Source organism: Emiliania huxleyi (genome assembly GCF_000372725.1).
Source record: "Emiliania huxleyi CCMP1516 unplaced genomic scaffold EMIHUscaffold_359, whole genome shotgun sequence".
NCBI classification, from domain to species: domain Eukaryota; phylum Haptophyta; order Isochrysidales; family Noelaerhabdaceae; genus Emiliania; species Emiliania huxleyi.
Window position 1 is genome coordinate 14,256 of NW_005199280.1, and position 17,839 is coordinate 32,094.

Consider the following 17,839-nt stretch of genomic DNA (forward strand, 5'->3'; position numbering starts at 1 on the left):
CCCAGTAAGCTAAAAGTACGTACAAGTCCGCCGACTAAATGATTTTCCACGACCGCACGGAAACGCAGCCCCCCCCCCCCCCCCCCCGACCGAGCTGCGAAACAGCGGCGTCCACACCGGCCGCCGCTCGAGAACCAAAATTTTCTTCGGCGCTGCGCGCCGCGTTCAACCCGATGACCAGTACGGCTCTACAGCAGCACGTGTAGGAGAGCAGTTGTGAAAGTGTGCGGTGTGTGCGCGCGACTGTGAGGGACGTGCAAACGTTGCATTTTCGTAGACGGCGGGTACGGATTCATTTTGATATCGTAGAGCCGAACTCCGCGGGGGCGAGGGTGGAAGCGCACACTGAACACACTCTCGAGAGAGCGGAGTGGTGTGGCAGCCTCGCTATGGCGGGGGCGTTGCAGGGAGCCAGCGTTGAGCGTCCTTCTTTTGCTTGCTGAAGCGTCGTACGCGAGTGAGTTCGCCGCGCCGTATCTGCCTCTCTGGCACTGGGCCATGAATCACTCACTCCCGCGACCACGCCTCGATCTTCTTGGGCAGCAGCTGGTTCGACAGGTCCTCTCCGTGGCCTAGGCAGCGGTGGCCGCCCTGGCCCCAGGCAAAGACAGCGCCGTTGGCAGTGATGGCGAGGCCGTGGCTGCGTCCAGCCGAGGCAACGACGACGCGATGGCCCGCAAAGGCCTCGATCTTCCTGGGCAGCAGCTGCCACAGCTGGTCGCCGTGGCCCAGCTTGCCAAAGCCTCCATCGCCCCAGCTCCAAGCGGCGCCGTCGGCGGTGAGGGCGAGGCTGTGGCGGCCTCCTGCCGACACAGCGACGACGCGATGGCCTGCAAAGGCCTCGACCTTCTTCGGCAGCAGCTGCTGCTGCTGGTCGCCGTGGCCCAGCCTGCCTGAGTTTCCATCGCCCCAGCTCCAGACAGCGCCGTCGGCTGTTAGGGCGATGCTGTGCGCAAGTCCAGCCGAGACAGCGATGGCGAGCCGCCCAGCGAAGGCCTCGACCTTCTTTGGCAGCAGCTGGACCTGCGTGTCGCCGTGGCCCAGCTGGCCAAAGAGTCCATCGCCCCAGCTCCAGACGCTGCCGTCGGCGGTGATGGCGAGGCTGTGGTATGCTCCAGCCGACACGGCGACGACGCGTCGCCCAGCGAAGGCCTCGACGTTCTTGGGCAGCGGCTGGCGCTGCTCGTCGCCGTGGCCCAGATTGCCCCAGTCTCCATCGCCCCAGCTCCAGACGGCACCGTCGGCGGTGATTGCGAGGCTGTGGCCATCTCCAGCCGACACAGCGACGACGCGCTGGTCAGCAAAGGCCTCGACCTTCTTGGGCAGCAGCTGGTCCTGCGCGTCGCCGTGGCCCAGCTGGCCCCAATTTCCAGCACCCCAGCTCCAGACAGCGCCGTCGGCGGCGAGGGCGAGGCTGTGGCCATCTCCGGCCGACACGCTCACGGCGCGCTCGTCACCCAGCGTTGACGGGAGGCGGGTCGGCGTGTTGAGCTGCGTCCTTCCCTCGCCGTGGCCGAGAAGGCCTGGAAACTCCTCGTCCTCCTCCTCCTCCTCCCCCTCCGTTGCCACTGACCCGCACGACGAGAGCCGCCCCTTGCCGTCGATGAACACGCTGTGCCATTCGCCTGCTGCCGCCCTCGCCGGTGGGTTGGACTCGTGCAGCAACGCCGAATAGCACAGCCAGCGCACGGCGCAGGTCTCGTCCTCGGGCTGCGCCGGCAGCTCGAAGCCGCGCTCTTGCGCCCACAAGCGGATGCCCTGCTCCGCGAGCGAGGCGTGAAAGAGCAGGGAGACGGCCGCGACGCGAGCGATGTCGGCGGGGCTGTCGCAGCGAGAGAGGGCGCGCTCGACGAGCTCCCTGGGGAGATCGAGCAAGCGGACGGGCGGCGGCGCGACTGGCGAGGGCGCGGCGGTGGCGGCGGAGGCGAGGCGGCGCGAGCTGCGGCGCGGCGGGGTGGACATCGCGAAGAAAAGAATTTACCTCGCGCTGCCGTGTGTGAGTGTGTGTCAACGTTTGAACGGCCGCACTTGAATGCTCGCCTTGCTCGCCCTCGCTCTGCCCACTGCCGCCGCCGCGCACAGACACCACCTAGCTGTAGTTCCCAGCCGGCGTGAGTTGCCCGCCCTTCGGGCCGGAGCACCCGTTGCGGCTGGGCCAACCGCAGTACAGCTGCCGGCGGGCTGCTGCCGCCTGCTGCTGGCTGGCGCTCAACGCCTGGCATGGCGAGAAGAGCCGCCGCGGTTGCCACCGACGGGCGCAGAGCGTGCCGGCGGAGCGGCGCGTCGGCGAGGCCGCGAGCAAAACGATCCGCGCCGCGTGCTCCTCGGGCTCCAAGCAGCCGAGGCTGCCGAGGAGGCCGAGGAGGCCGAGGAGGCCGAGGAGGCCGAGGAGGCCGAGGAGGCCCCCCCCTCCCCCCCGGGGTCTCGAACCCGGGACCACGCGATGCTCGGGCGAGACGCGTGCGCACGTGCAGCGCTGGACAGGGCGGCCCGCAGCGGCGCTCTGGCTCATATACGGTGGATTTTATTTAATTGTTTGCTGTCATCGCTGGCGCCTCTGGGTGGAGTGAGGTGGTGGATAGGGTGGGCGCTCGCAACCGTGGCGAGTGTCGCCCTAGCCGTGCGTCACGGGAGGATGGGCCGAGGAAGGCCACCGCGCACGTCGGCCCCACGACACAGTGACATAGTGACAGGAGCAGCACCACCACCAGCTGCAGAGCCAGAGGCGCCTCACAGCCCCGGTCGCGCAAAACCAGAGGACCCCCCGCACAGAGAGAAAAGAAGCGAAAAAGCCAGACGGCGCGCCCGAAAAAGAAAACGCGGGAGACGGCGCCCAGCGCCAAGGGGACGCGAAGCATGGACGGGGGCAGAGATCGCCGCCCTCCCGATCCGCGCAAAAAAGAGGAGGGTGTGGGCGTGGAAGCGACACCGACGGAATGTGCGGCGGAAGGGGCGAGGGAAGCTCGACCCAGACCTGGACTTCTACGGTCACGGACACCATAACCGAAAGAAAGAGAGGGGAGCTCGCGGGAGAGGTGACGAGTGAACTACAGGTAGTGGGGAAGGCAGCCTCGATGGCCATACAGACATGGGTGCGAAACAACGACAAGACCAAGGCACGGGCAGAGGAACGAGAGAAGAATATAGAGTGGATAAAGCGCCTGTTCACGGCATGGAGGGTAAGCCACGCCGAACGCAAGGAAGCCGGGGAAGACGACCCCGAGGAGGACGAAACAAAAGTGGAAATCCCGCCGTCAGCTGTCACAATATACCCGAAGGGAACCCCAGTGCCAACACCGACCATTGAGGTACAAGTGCTCGAAACGAGAGTGGACCTGAGCAACGACATGACAGGGCGGGATATGCTCGCAGTGGGAGTCAGAAATGTGGTCCTTGCGCGAGGAATGCTCGATAAACTCGAGGGACCAAAATACGCGGAGAGGAGAGCGGAGTTACGCAGAAAGGCGAGAGAAGCAGCGAGAGCAAGAGATCGGCAGACGACAGCGGCGTCTCAGAACGAGGCCGAGGAGAGCGATGAGTCAGGGGAAGAGACAGCAGGAGAGAGAACGACGAGAGTGAGAAGAATGCGAGGTGGCATGAAGGTCGCTGCAAGAATTGGTGATAAACTGCGGAGAGAGATAGGAAGTGGTAGACGCCCGAGGGTGGGCGACGGCTAACACCACACTTCTCCCCTAAAATCCCTGTGTGGTGGCGGCGTACCGTCCTCCCATCCCTCCCTTGGGTTGCCTGTTTTCTTTCTTTCTTTTTTGTGTGTGTGTGGGGGTGCATGACCTAGTAGTGTCCCCAGCTATGGGCGTGTCCACGTTGGAGCCAGGTGTGGTGTGGGCGCGAGAATAGCTCCGCCGTTCATGGAGGCAACCGATGCGAGTCGACTGGTGTGTGTCGTCGTGGTTTCGTATATCAAGAATACTCACTCACACACGAGCTGCCTCGCACAACACTGGGTACGAATTCATTGATATCGTAGAGCCAAACTCTATGGGTATGGAGCGCGATCTCCGCATCTCCCGATATGTCCGGGACCGAAGACAGTGTCCGGACCGCGGTGCGCGGGGGCGAGGGAGAAGCCAACGAAGCGCGCACTCTCGAGAGCGAGTGTGTGGCAGCTTCGCTATGGCGGGGGCGTTGCAGGGAGCCAGCGTTGAGCGTCCTTCTTTTGCTTGCCTCGTATCTGCCTCTCTGGCACTGGGCCATGAATCACTCACTCCCGCGACCACGCCTCGACCTTCTTGGGCAGCAGCTGGTTCGACAGGTCATCTCCGTGGCCTAGGCAGCCGTATTCGCCCTCGCCCCAGGAAAGGACGGCGCCGCTGGCGGTGATGGCAATACTGTGGCTGCTCGCAGGCGACACAGCGACGACGCGCCGCCCAGCCAAGGCCTCGACCTTCTTCGGAAGCGGCTGGCTCTCGGTGTCGCCGTGGCCCAGCAGGCCACAGGCTCCATAGCCCCAGCTCCAAGCGGCGCCGTCGGCGGTGAGGGCGAGGCTGTGGTAGCCTTCAGCCGACACAGCGACGACGCGCCGCCCAGCAAAGGCCTCGACCTTCTTGGGCAGCTGCTGGTTCTGCAGGTCGCCGTGGCCCAGCTGGCCAACACCTCCTTCGCCCCAGCTCCAGATGCTGCCGTCGGCGGTGATGGCGAGGCTGTGGTCGCCTCCAGCCGACACAGCGACGACGCGATGGTCTGCAAAGGCCTCGACCTTCTTCGGCAGCAGCTGGCGCTGCTCGTCGCCGTGGCCCAGATTGCCCCAGTCTCCATCGCCCCAGCTCCACACGGCGCCGTCGGCGGTGACGGCGAGGTTGTGGTAATCTCCAGCTGACACAGCGACGACGCGCCGCCCAGCAAAGGCCTCGACCTTCTTCGGCAGCAGCTGCCGCTGCTGGTCGCCGTGGCCCAGTCGGCCAGAGTTGCCCCGGCCCCAGCTCCAGACGGCGCCGTCGGCGGCGAGGGCGAGGCTGTGGTCGCCTCCCGCCGACACAGCGACGACGCGCTGGCCAGCCAAGGCCTCGATCTTCTTGGGCTGCCACTGGACCTGCTGGTCGCCATGGCCCAAGCGGCCAAAGTCGCCCTCACCCCAGCTCCAGACAGTGCCGCTGGCGGCGAGGGCGAGGCTGTGGCCAGCTCCAGCCGACACGCTCACGGCGCGCTCGTCACCCAGCGTTGACGGGAGGCGGGTCGGCGTGTTGAGCCGCGTCACGCCCTCGCCGTGGCCGAGAAGGCCTGGAAGTTCCTCATCCTCGTCCTCGTCCTCCTCCTCGCCCTCCGTTGCCCCTGACCCGCACGACGAGAGCCGCCCCTCGCCGTCGATGAAGACGCTGTGCCGAGCGCCTGCTGCCGCCCTCGCCGGCGGGTTGGACTCGTGCAGCAACGCAGCGAAGCACAGCCACCGCACGGCGCAGCCCTCGCCCGCTGGCGGCGCCGGCAGCTCGAAGCCGCGCTCTTGCGCCCACAAGCGGATGCCCTGCTCCGCGAGCGAGTGGAAGAGCAGCGAGACGGCCGCGGCGCGAGCGATGTCGATGGGGCTGTCGCAGCGAGAGAGGGCGCGCTCGACGAGCTCCCTGGGAAGATCGAGCAAGCGGACGGGCGGCGGCGCGACTGGCGAGGGCGCGGCGGTGGCGGCGGAGGCGAGGCGGCGCGAGCTGCGGCGCGGCAAAATGGACATCGCGAAGAAAAGAATTCTTGAGACACGAGCCTCTCTCACAGCACAGAAAAGAATTGAGCCGCGTGAACACACTTGGTTTTTCTGTTTTCTTTCTTTCTTTCTTTCGTAACACACACACTCATCAGTAACCAGCCTCCGGCGGGGCCCCCTCTCCGAGAGCGCAGCGCAGACAGACTGACTACTATGTCTAGACAGAGGCTCAAGATGACTCAAGCGCCAGCTGCTGCCGAAGAAGGTCAAGGCCTTGGCTGGGCAGAAAGCCGTCGCTGTGTGGGCGGGTGGGGCAAGGGCGAAGACGCCTGCCTAGGCCACGGAGAGGACCTGTCGAACCAGCTGCTGCCCAAGAAGATCGAGGCGTGGGCGCCGGGGCAGTGATGAGAAGTGCGAAAGGGTGCAAGGCTCTCTGTTGCCGCGTCGCCCACGTGCCTATTCGCCACCTGCGAACGTAATAGATGATCGTCGTAGATCGTAACACGTGTATTCCAAAAAAGGGTTCGTACGCGCTTCTTATTATTCTAATCGTGCGTGCGCGCAGGGCTCGTCTTTGCTTTCTTCTACGAAAGCGCTGGGGGCGTCACTGTGAAGGCTGCTGCCAGGACGGCTTCGATCCAATAATCAGACACGTCTGCAGTCGGTGCTCCTGCACAGAGTGCATTGGGGCGCACAGGCTGCGGTACAAAAACGGTGGCAGCGAGAAGGTGGACACCGGCTTTGTGACGTTTATGCGGCGGAGCTGCAGGAGAGAGAGAAGATAACCCACGCAAGAAGGGCCGGACGAGCCGGGCACTGCTCACAGCACGCGTCTGCTCTCAGGCGCACGAGCACATGTTCGACAGAGAGAGTGGGGGCCAGCATCCAGCCATGGGCGTGACGGGGGCGCTCGAGAAGGTCGCTGGCTTCAAACCCGCCTCGGATCCGACCTTCGACGCCGCAAGCGATGTCATGAATATCACGATGACAGGGCACAGTCTTAGGGGGTCGCAGGTGCAGATGCTGTGCCTACGAGTGTGGCATCCAGGCACGCCCCACGATCGCGGCGATCTTACCTCGAGACGAGTGTGAAAACGCCCTGCGCCAAAACGCAGCGCGGGAAGCGGCTCAGCACATGCCAACGAGTGAGGCCCACTGGATCGCCCTCCTCGACGGCGTCTTCGGCGACGACGACATTCTCAACATCATATTCAGCACCCTCAAACCGCTGAGCGACAAGCCTCGTGCCAGTCAAACCTGTAAACGGTTCTGTGCGCAGTTGAGCGAGCCGCAGTACAACACAAGGCGGAACTGGCTTATCAGCCGTACCTGCTATGCGCAAAGCTTCAACGCAAGTCTGCTGCGTGCTCCATGCTGGTGTGCGTGTGGCTGCCTTCGCGTTGCGTCCGCAGACGGCAGCAGCAAAATCTGGCTGCAGGGAAGGTGCGCGCATTTTCAGCGCCTGCTGTCTCTTGTCAAGCAGACTCCAGGCCGCTCGTACGACAGGGAAACCCACGCATGGTCAGTGGCGACGGAACACCTTCGCTCGCTCCTCGATCGAGTGTACCGCAGCGAGCCCGACGCACTGTTGCCCGGAGTTCGCGAGGCGCTCGCGAGGCTGCAGGCGCCTGGTCCGCCTGTGCCGACCGGCGCGGCTGCGAGCGGCAACGACCCTGTTCGCGACTACTCGCGTTTCGGCGGCCCTTCGACGGTGCCCACGCGTCGTGCCGCGCTGATGCTGAGGGAGGTGGCCATGCGGGGCGAGGAGCAGCGACTCCGCGGGCTGTCGCCGGCTTATTTTGCGCGCCAGCAGCAGCTGCAGCAGCTGCGAGAGGCAGTGCGTGTCGGATCTGACATTCTGACGCGCAAGAGCGCTTCTCCAGACGAGTCAAGCAGGCTGACTGAAACAGCACAGGCCGTCCACGACCTTCACGAGGCGATTGAGGCGGTGCGTCCGCCACTCTCCGGCGCGATGAAGCCAGACGACGAGAAGAAGATGTCCAAGGCTCGCGCGCTCGAAGAGGAGCTGAAAGCCGAGCGTCTGCGCGCGGCCGATGCTGTGGCTGAGCGGCGGCGCGTCGAAGCCGTCGATCGCCTTCGAGCCGCAATGTGTCCTCGACTGGACGACGAGCCTCTCGCCGAGAGGATGCATCTGCTCGAGGTGGCAATCAGCGAGGCCGAGGAAGAGGACGCTGCCGCGCAGGATGCTGCGCTGCTCGTCGAGGCAGCAGCGCGGCTGGATGCGCTACGTGAGGCGCGGGCGGAGGAGCTGCGAAAGGAGGCCGAGGCAAACGCGGCGGCAAGAGCGGCGGCCAGAAAGGCGGCGGCCATCGCCCAGCTTCGAGCCGTGCTCGCGGAGAGTGTCGACGGGCCTGTCGATCGCCGGCTGCGTCGGCTGGAGGCGGCGCTGTGCGAGGTGAAGGCGTCCGGCGTGATCGAGCTGTGGACTCCATCCGGCGTGATCGTGCACGTGGACGGAGAGCCCCAAGTCGAGCACGAGTTGCTCGAGGAGGCAGCTCGCCTCGAAACAGCGCTTGCGCACGAGCGACAGGAGGAGCAGGCTCGCGCGGCAGCGGCGGCGGAGGCGGCCAGACAGGCGGCGGCGGAGGCGCGTGCAGCGTCCAGAAAGAAGGCCGCCATCGAGCGGTTGAGCGAGGCGGTCGACAGAGCAGACGAGGCGGTCGACAGCGCGGACGAGAACGAGCACGAGGGAGATCTTGAGGACGTGCTCACGCTCAAGGACGTGCTGGAGGAGCTGCAGACGGCGCTGTGCGAGGCGAAAAACGCCGGCGTGACGCCTGATGTGCCGGTGCACAACAGCACGGGAGGGGACGGACTGCTTGCCGCGGCGCGTGAGCTGTTGGTCGCAGTGAAGGCGGCGCACTGGGCGCGGGCCATGCGGCTGCCACGGGACGAGTGCGCGGTGGCACTTTGCGAATGCAACCGACCGCACGAGATGGGAGAGCTCGGGTACCACGTGTGCCGCTTTTACGGCTTCTTCTCATGTCGAAGCTGCGGCAACGACTGGGAGAGCGGGCGCACACACGTCGATCTCGGCCGCAAGGTGCCGCTAGACTGCCGCCGCTGCCGTCGCGCGACCGAGCCGTTCAAGATGCAGCTGCTTCAGGATGCTGGCGGACACGGGGAGAGGGGCCGACATCCAGCGCATTTGTGCCACATGTGCAGGCGGCTCCAGCGCGAGCGCGGAGATCCGGATGCACGCTGTGACGGGAGGCGGCTCGACGGTCTGTACAATGATTGATTCTCATCATCCTGGAAGCAATTACAGCTGTATCCAGTAACAAGCGGTACGATCTCGTGTTGGAGATATCTGTTCAGAATTTCACAACAAAAACCACCTTCAAGCCACACGATTCCCCGGCTAGTCATGCGGAGCGTCATGACTCATGTGCTGTCACACACCGGTGATCGGGTGCGTTTGGTGAATGTCTTCTTTCTTCTAATCGCTGCGGCCGGCGCAGTCACTGCCCGCCGCCCTCGACGCGAGCGCCTTGGCCTTGCCGCCGCAGTCTTGGCCGCCGCCGCCGCCGCCACCGCCGCCGCCGCCGCCGCCTCGTCCACCACTGCCTTCGCCTCAGCTTCGCCATGGGGCCCCATCTCCCCCCCGCATGCACACCCTCTGGGGCCCCCGCGGCCGCGCCGGCCTCCAGAGGTCCGAGCCTGGCTTTCTTCTCACAGGTCCTACATACACATATACAGGCGGACTGGCGCGTGCTGGCACTGTGCCCGCTGCTAAACAGCCGTTGAAGCAGAACCAGAAGCCAGAACAACGACACTTAATTTGACCACCACGGGACTGTGCAGCGAGCTCCACCCGCACCCCTCTCCCACAAAAGTCCTCTCACCTCCCTCTCCCCCGCCTTTAGCGGTGGAGATCGCGGACCCCCCCCCTGAACAGACAAGACCATGGGACAGCGAGCTCACCCGTCCCCCCTCCCTGCACCCACCTTCCTCCCAGCACATGCCTCTTCAACCACGATCCGGCGCCGGCGCCAGTAGCAGTACTGTACCTGGTTGCTGTCCTTGCGCGCGGCTAGTCGGCATCTGCCTTGGCCCTCGCGGCGGCCGCTGACGCGCGCCTCGCCTTGACGGCAGCCAGTGCCGCCTCCGCCGCCTCCGCCGCCTCTGCCGCCACCTCTGCCGCCGCCGCCGCCGCCGCCGCCGCGGCGGCCGCCTCCTCCTCTGCCGCTGCCAAAGCGTCGGCCTCGGCTTCAGCCTCCCGCGCCTCCGCTGCCACCAAGGCTGCCTCCTCACCCGCCTCTGCCGTCTCCTCCTCGCTCGCCTCGCCTGCCGCCTCGGCCTCCTCTCCCAACGCCTCGGCCAACCCCTCGACCGACGTCTCCGCCGTGATGCCGTACCGAATCCGCTCCTCGTGGAGCGTCTCGAGAAGCCTGATCAATCCCTCCCTGTCCAGCTTCGCGGGCTTGGCTGCGGCTGCCTCTGACGCCGCCTCGGGATCCTGCGACGGCCCAGCGCCACCGCTCCCGCCGCCCTTCTTCTTCTTCTTCCCCTTCTTGCCCTTGCCGCGCTTCTCCGCCTCGACCTCCGCCAGCAGCTCCTCGGCGTGCCGCGCAGCCTCCGCCTCCGCCACCGCCCGCTCCGCCGCCCTCTCCGCCGCCTCCTGCGCCGCCTCCTTCGCCGCCTCCTTCGCCGCCTTCTCTGCCGCCCTCTCGGCCGCCGCATGCTCCTCGAGGGCGCGCACGCAATCGATGTGGCCCTGCTCCTTGGCAATCTGCAGCGCTGTGTGTCCACTCGCCGCGCGCAGTTCCGTGTCGGCGCCCGCCCGCAGCAGGCAGCGGAGAGCGGCGGGGTGGTTCTGGTAGGCGGCGATCATCAGCACGGTGTTGCCGTCATTGTCCTGAATGTTGATCTCCGCGCCGCGCTGCAGCAGCAGCTCGACCACCCGCTCGTGGCCGCAGAGGGCGGCGAACAGCAGCGCGGTGCCGCCGGCATTGTCCTGCCAGTCGATCTCCGCGCCGTGCTGCAGCAGCGCGTCGACCACCCGCGCGTGGCCTTGTCGGGCGGCGTACAGCAGCGCGGTGCGGCCTTTACTGTTCTGAAGGTCGATCGAAGCGCCACGCTGCAGCGACGCCACGGCCAGTCGCTCGTTGCCGCAGGAGGCGGCGGCCATCAGCAGCGTAATGCCGCTCTCATCCTCACGGGTGAAAGTCGCGTCCACCCGCCCGCCGCCGTCGAGCCACGCCAGCACCGCCTCGCCGCCTCGCCAAGCCGCCTCCACGATCTCCTTGGGGACGGCGTCCTCGCCCGTTCCACTCTCCACGCCGCCAGAAAAGGACGCGGCAGTTGGTGCCGCCGCTGCCCCCTTGCTCGAGGCGGCATCGCCGTCCGCCCCTGCGCCGCCCGCCGCGCCGATGTCCTCGGGAACAGGCCCGCTGCTGCCGCCCGAAGCGCTGCCTGCCCCCGCGCCGCCCGCCTCGACCGCCGCCGCGTCGCGCCTCTCCGCCGCCACCTCGCCGAGAAATGTCTTGACGGCGGCGACGCACTCGGTGTGGCCCTTCTCCTTGGCGATCTGCAGCGCCGTCTTGCCGTCCGCAGTGCGCAGCGCCATGTCTGCGCCCGCCCGCAGCAACTGGAGCACGACGACAGAATGGCCATTGAAGGCGGCGTTCGCGACCGCAGTGTAGCCGTCGCTGTTCTGCAAGTCGACCTCTGCCCCGTGCCGTAGAAGCAAGTCGACCAGGCGCTCGAGGCCTCGGTTGGCGGCCAACGTTAGCGCAGTGCAACCGTGGCTGCTCTGTAGGTTGATCTCCGCGCCGTGCTGCAGCAGCGTCTCAGCCACCTGCACCTGGCCCGTAGCGGCGGCCGCAATCAGCGCGGTGCTGCCGACGCTGTTATGCGCGTCCGGCTTCGCGCCCCGCTTCAGCAGAACCTCGACCAGCTGCTTGTGGCCGTTGGTGGCGGAGTGAGTGAGTACACACACACACACACACACACACACACACACACACACACACACACACACACACACACACACACACACACACACACACACACACACACCACACCACACAGCACGCGTACTGTTTTTCTTTTTACGTGTTTGAAAAACGCGGCGCTTGTGGGCTGATGATCGCCGTTCTTGCCCTCGTGCCGGCGGCACCGGCGGTGACTGAACCGTGCGCCTGTGCATTGAATTGGACGTATCCAGAGGGTGGCCAGGCTTGCAGCGAGACGCAGTTCGGTTGCCCGCCGGTCGCGTGCGACGGACCGTACCCACCGTGGTGCGTCATCGAGTCGCTGCCGTGCACCGACCCTGACCCTGATTCCGGCGGAGATTGGATTCATTGCGAGCCGGAGTATTCGCCACCGCCGCCGCCGCCGCCCTTTTCTTTTCTTCGCATCGGCGCCCTCTTGCCGCGGCAGCTGCCAAGCGGCGAGTTGATGCACCTTGGCCGGGCAGAGGAGCTGACGTCCGTGCTCATGGCAATCGAGGAAATCAACAACAAAACAGACGGCGTGGCGGACGATCTGCTTCCAAACACGCAGCTTTTGCTCGCGCAGCTGGACTCGCGCTGCGACCCGGCATTCGGCAGCGACGCGGCCTACCAGCTACTGCACCACGCGTTTGACGGCGCCGGCTGCGACGCGCTGGTTGGTGCATACTGCTCAAGCGCGTCCATCCCCGCTGCGAGGCTGGCGGAGCTGACGGCCACCCCGCAGGTACTCACTCTAAGAGGACCGTGTGAGTGTTGCTTATGCAGTCTATAACGGTTGCTGACTCAACTGCTATTAGGTCTCTCACTCCTCTCAGAGCCCGGAATTGAGCGGCGACGACTTTCCCTTCTTTGCGCGGGTTGTCACCTCTGACTCCCTCATGGCTGTGGCTTTGGCTGAGGCCACTCGAAATCTCCTCGGCGTCAAGCGCGTGGCCACCATTGCGTGCACGGACGCATACTGCACCGCCGGCGTGGCGGCCTTTGAGGCGGCTGCGTCTGCTCAAGGAATCACCGTCCTTGAGTCCGTCCGCTTCGAAAACGGTCAGAGCAACCTCGGCGAGCCCCTCGCTGCTTTGCGCGCCTCGTGTGCGACCGTCTTTGTCACCATTGCTCAAGCAGAGGATGCAGATCGCCTTTTGGAGCAAGCCCTCGGTGCACGGCTCGTCGGCCCTGAATTCACCTGGGTTGGCGACATCGGTCTGTTAGGAGGGCTGGGCTCACTGGCCGGCCGTGGCCTCCCCGTGGACGATTTCCGCGGAATACTCGCGATCACAAACTCAATTGCGCCAAGCGTGGCGTACGACGGCTACGCCTCTCGCAAGCGCGCGCGGCCATCCACGCTCGGCGACGGGACAAATTGCGACCCGGCAGACGACGACGAGGGGCACAAACTCTGGTCAGTTGATACGGATGAGGATAGAGCGCCACGCTGCTTCGGTGCCAACAATCAGTTTCCCGAGAGCGTCTATGCCCCGAGAGCTTACGACGCTGTGTACGCTGTGGCGCACGCAGTCCAAGCGCTGGTGGACGACCCGTTGGTTCAGCGTATCGACGGCGACGCTTTGATGGCGGCCCTTCTCGCCGTCCGGTTCGAGGGCGTGACGGGCAAAATCTCCTTCTCGTCCGAGCCGGCCACCCTCGGCGATCGCGCGGATGGCGTCCTTTACGACGTGTTGAACGTGAACGCGTCAGGCGCGTGGGTCAAGCTGGGCACCTGGCAGCCGGCCGACAACTGGGAGCAGAGCTTTGCCGGCAACGGTCAGGCGCTGACGAGGCCAACGCCCGACAACAGCAAGCCGCCAGAACTCGTGGGCGATACGCTGCGCGTCGGAGTCTTTTGTGATCATTCGCCTTTGTCCTTCGTATACGAGCAATGCCAGCACATGATGCACATCATTGACCGGATCAATGACAAGAAGGACGGCTTCCTCGATGACTTACTTCCGGATCACAGGCTCTTTTACTCTATGGTTCAGGCAGGGGTCGGTTGTGAAGAGACTGAGGAATCCATGCGAAGCAAATTCGATCAGCTGTATTCCGACTTGAATGGAGTCGTCGCCACCATCGGCCCGTTCTGCTCGGATGACGTGGCTGCTGTGACAGCCGCCGAGTGGCGCGCTGGAGCCGACATCTCCACCGTTGTGCTCTCGCCGTCGTCGACGGCTCCGATCTTGGCGAACGTGGGCGCATACCCGAACCTGTTGCGCCTCTCGAGCAACGACAAGCACATCGCGTCTGCCCTTGCAGCACTCGCAGAGCGGCTGAGATGGCAAGCCATTTGCGTGCTCCATGACGACAGTCTATGGGGACGTGGGGCCATGCAGTCTTTCACCTCAGCCTTTGAGAGCTCAGGTGGGAAAGTCGTGAACAATGGTACGGCGGAATTTTCCAAGGCAGCTTTTGACGGCGGCAACTTGACAGGGAGCAACCTGCTCGACCAGCTCGAAGACTGCCCTTCGCAAATCATCCTCCTTGTTGCCTACCCGGCTGCGCAGCGGGCGGTGTTTGCTGCCGCCTATGACGAAGACCGGCTTTGGGGGCCGGGCTACGCTTGGCTCAACGCGTATCCGGCTGAGTCGGCCTTCTACAATGCAGATGGCTCGGTGAACACGTCCGCTGTGCTTGGCTCGGAGGGTTGCTCGGAGTCATCGAGTCATCCGGCGTGAGCAGCGCGTCCGACCTCAGCCTCAAGTATCGGGCGCTGTGGGATGAGGTGTCGAGCAGTCAAGGCTGCACCAACATGAGCCCGCAGTCCCGACCCTTCTGCGACCACGACGACGACGCCTCGACCCTTCCCGATTACACGGCAATGCACGTGGATGCAGTGATCAAGCTCGCAGTCTCTGCCGATGCTACGATCCGCAACGGCTCACGGCCAGAAGACGCAGATGCGCTGTTTGCGACGATGCTGGCAGCTGACACCGTTACGGGGCTGAGTGGGCCTAATGTTTTCGACGCCAGCGGAGATCGACTCGGCACCTTAAACGTGCTCAACTACCGGCTGCTCACCGAAGCTTCTCAGTCAGGGCGCCGCCTTGGCGTATTTCTACCGCGTTCGTTGCTTGAGTTCTCAATCGTGGGCAGCTACTCTACCGCAACCTCGACGCTGCAGCTACCAGACGTTGGCGCTCTCGTCTTTTCGGGAGGGTCGACGGAGGTGCCACAGCACTCCTCCCCTCCTCCGCCGCCTCCGCCGCCATCACCTCCTCCTGAGCCGCCGTTGAGCACTGGAGTACTCGTCGTGATCGTCTTGCTTTCGTTCCTGACCCCCGTCGTCGTGATTTGGGTCGCCGTTCGAGAGTGGCGCCGTCGGCGGGAGCGCGAGCACGAACGGACAAGACGGCAGTGGCTGAGATATCTCTCAACGGGACAGCCCGTGCAGCTGGAGCCGCTCACAGACGGCAACAAGTACCATCTCTTTCTGTCCCATTCGTGGCTTTCCGGACAGGATGCTGTCCGAGTGATGAAGGAACGGCTGCTCGATCTGTTGCCAGACACGAAGATCTTTCTCGACGTGGACGACTTGGCGTCCGGGCGAGGCGCAGCCGAGGTTGCTGTGTCCAAGATCCTCATCGTCTTTATGTCGGATGGCTACCTCACGCGCCCCAACACCGTGCGCGAACTGCTTCGGGCGATGACCCTTGAAAAGAGCATCATCACCGTCTTCGATGAGCGCAGCGTCTACATGGACAAAGATGTGCTCAGAGCAGCGATCGACGCAGCTTGCCTGAACCTTTCGAGGTGGGCTCTCGACGGCGCCTTGGCGAGCTGGGGCACAGAGGTCCCAACTGCGGCCGACATCTTTGCTGCGCTGACAGCCCGGCCTCTGCTGTGGACTCGTGTTCCAGCTTTCATGAACGTCACTTTGCACGCGTGCGTGACACCGCTGGTTCAGCCCAAGGCGCCCATGATGCAATCTGTCCCGTCTTGGGCGCCCATGTTGCGACCAAGCGCAGACGGGAAAGCGGTTCTCTCCCCGGAGGCGCTCGAGCGCGCAATCGAGATGACGCAGACTGCTGCTGAGCCTGGCGCGGCGGCTTCGATGAGGCTGTACACGCGAGCCGGCATCAGCTTCACCTGGCAGAGGCTCCGCGTTGGAGAGAGCTTTCGAATCTACGCCAGCCCACACAACCCCGGCGCGCTCGAGCTCACCCAGGAGCTGTCTTGCCTGCTGCAGCACCTCGACATAGAGCTCGAAGTGACGACCTCCGTCGCCGACCTCACGGCCTGCAGCCACATGCTGCTGTACCTCGACAAGCGCACCTGGACGGACGATGACCAGCGGATAGCCGCGCTCTCGAGCGACGTGAAGGCCGCCCTGGCCAGGCGCGTCCACCTGCTTCTGGTTCACGAGAGCGAGCCGTTTGAGTACATGGAGGGCAGCCACGCCGGCGTCAAGTTCGACGACCTCCTTGACTGCGTGGATGGCGGCACCCCCATAGAGCTGCTTCAGCGACAGGTGAGTCCCCGCGCTCGCTGCATCAGCACGCGTAGCACAGTGCCGTCGACTCACCTCCACCTCTGTCTCGCTCAGGTCTACTCGGAGGTTGCGGTGCCGCTCAAAGAAGGCATCTATCGGCCCGCAAGCCTGCTGCTGCTCGCACGCGCTGTCAGCGACCAGACGCGGGCTTCGGCGCTGCGACAGCTCACTTCTTCGTCCAAAGAGCTGCGCCTGCCCTCTACGACTTTGGCGGAGGGCAGTGCAAGTCTGATGAGCCGGACGAAACATGACCGCTCGAGCCGGCAGAGCACCACACTACATGGACGGAGGGCGCTCCCTCTCTGAGGGTTACCTGCCCGGCATTTGGGCACCACTTCTCTTTGCTCACTCTACAGTCGTTGCCAAGGTAAGCTAGCATCTTTGGTACGGCTGTGAGCGCAGCCGCCTCGTCCTCTGTCGTCCTAGATAATGTACAATTGCAATTGTAGTACTGCTCGCAAAACTGCCACACAGGGGTTTTAAGGAGAGGGGTGTGGTGCGCCATACCGTCGCCCACCCTACCTCCCTAGGGAGTCTGTGGACTGTGCCTGCTGCCTCTTCCTATCTCTCTTCGCAGTCTCTCGCCGCTTCTCGCTGCAACCTTCATGCCACCTCGCGGTCGTCCCACTCTCGTCGTTCTCTCCCTTGTCATTTCCTCCTCTGTCGCGTCGTTCTCTTCTGCCTCGTCAGCTGCCTGTGTAAAAGAAAGAAAGAAAACAGACAACCCAAGGGAGGGATGGGAGGACGGTACGCCGCCACCACACAGGGATTTTAGGGGAGAAGTGTGGTGTTAGCCGTCGCCCACCCTCGGGCGTCTACCACTTCCTATCTCTCTCCGGACTCCGCAGTTTATCACCAATTCTTGCAGCGACCTTCATGCCACCTCGCATTCTTCCCACTCTCGTCGTTCTCTCTCCTGCTGTCTCTTCCCCTGACTCATCGCTCTCCTCGGCCTCGTTCTGAGACGCCGCTGTCGTCTGCCGATCTCTTGCTCTCGCTGCTTCTCTCGCCTTTCTGCGTAACTCCGCTCTCCTCTCCGCGTATTTTGGTCCCTCGAGTTTATCGAGCATTCCTCGCGCAAGGACCACATTTCTGACTCCCACTGCGAGCATATCCCGCCCTGTCATGTCGTTGCTCAGGTCCACTCTCGTTTCGAGCACTTGTACCTCAACGGTCGGTGTTGGCACTGGGGCTCCCTTCGAGCTGCCTGTGTGCTGTCGTGAGAGAGACCTCCTTGAATTCTTTTCAGCTGCTCAACTAGGATGTGGACTGTTCGAGCCTCGCGAGCCTCCCACCGCGCCGGCCCAGAGCAAACTCGACACCTCGACACCCCTCGACACCCCTCGACACCCCTCGACACCCCTCGACACCGCTCGACACACTCGACACCGCTCATATCCAGCTGGCGGCCTGCCAGCTGCTCTCTTAAAGAAAGAAAGAAAACAGACAAACCCAGACGAGGGATGGGGGAGCGGGAGGAGGACAGGGTCCCCACCTGCACGAGCAGGATTTTGGAAGGACGATCAGGGGGACAGGTGGGGCTCTCCTGCTCCTGACAAGGGACACGACAGGCTCGCAGCTGCTGTCTTCTTATACCACTCGTTCCTCGTGCGCGCGGGGTGGTACGGCTCCGGCCGTGATGGGGGCGGGGAGGGGGCGGGGGCGACGGCCGCACGGAACCGCCGCCGGCGGGGGGCGAGGGCGCGGGCGAAGGAGGAGGAGCCAGAGCCC

General features: G+C 64.5%; 2 protein-coding genes across 2 annotated transcripts; one reads left to right on the plus strand and one right to left on the minus strand.

Annotated features, from left to right (window-relative positions):
• Window positions 1-2,089: 2,089 nt before the first annotated feature.
• Window positions 2,090-3,001, minus strand: EMIHUDRAFT_242403 (hypothetical protein; the record flags this gene model as incomplete). The annotated part of the gene is made up of 2 exons (XM_005772494.1): window positions 2,090-2,323; window positions 2,930-3,001. The coding sequence occupies 2 exons, from the start codon at window positions 2,999-3,001 to the stop codon at window positions 2,090-2,092; spliced, it is 306 nt and encodes a 101-aa protein (XP_005772551.1).
• Window positions 3,002-6,541: 3,540 nt separating this feature from the next.
• On the plus strand, window positions 6,542-16,555 carry EMIHUDRAFT_470013 (hypothetical protein; the record flags this gene model as incomplete). The annotated part of the gene is made up of 6 exons (XM_005772495.1): window positions 6,542-6,664; window positions 7,275-8,714; window positions 11,852-12,352; window positions 12,426-14,239; window positions 14,299-16,087; window positions 16,163-16,555. The coding sequence occupies 6 exons, from the start codon at window positions 6,542-6,544 to the stop codon at window positions 16,412-16,414; spliced, it is 5,919 nt and encodes a 1,972-aa protein (XP_005772552.1). The 3' UTR covers window positions 16,415-16,555.
• Window positions 16,556-17,839: the final 1,284 nt, after the last annotated feature.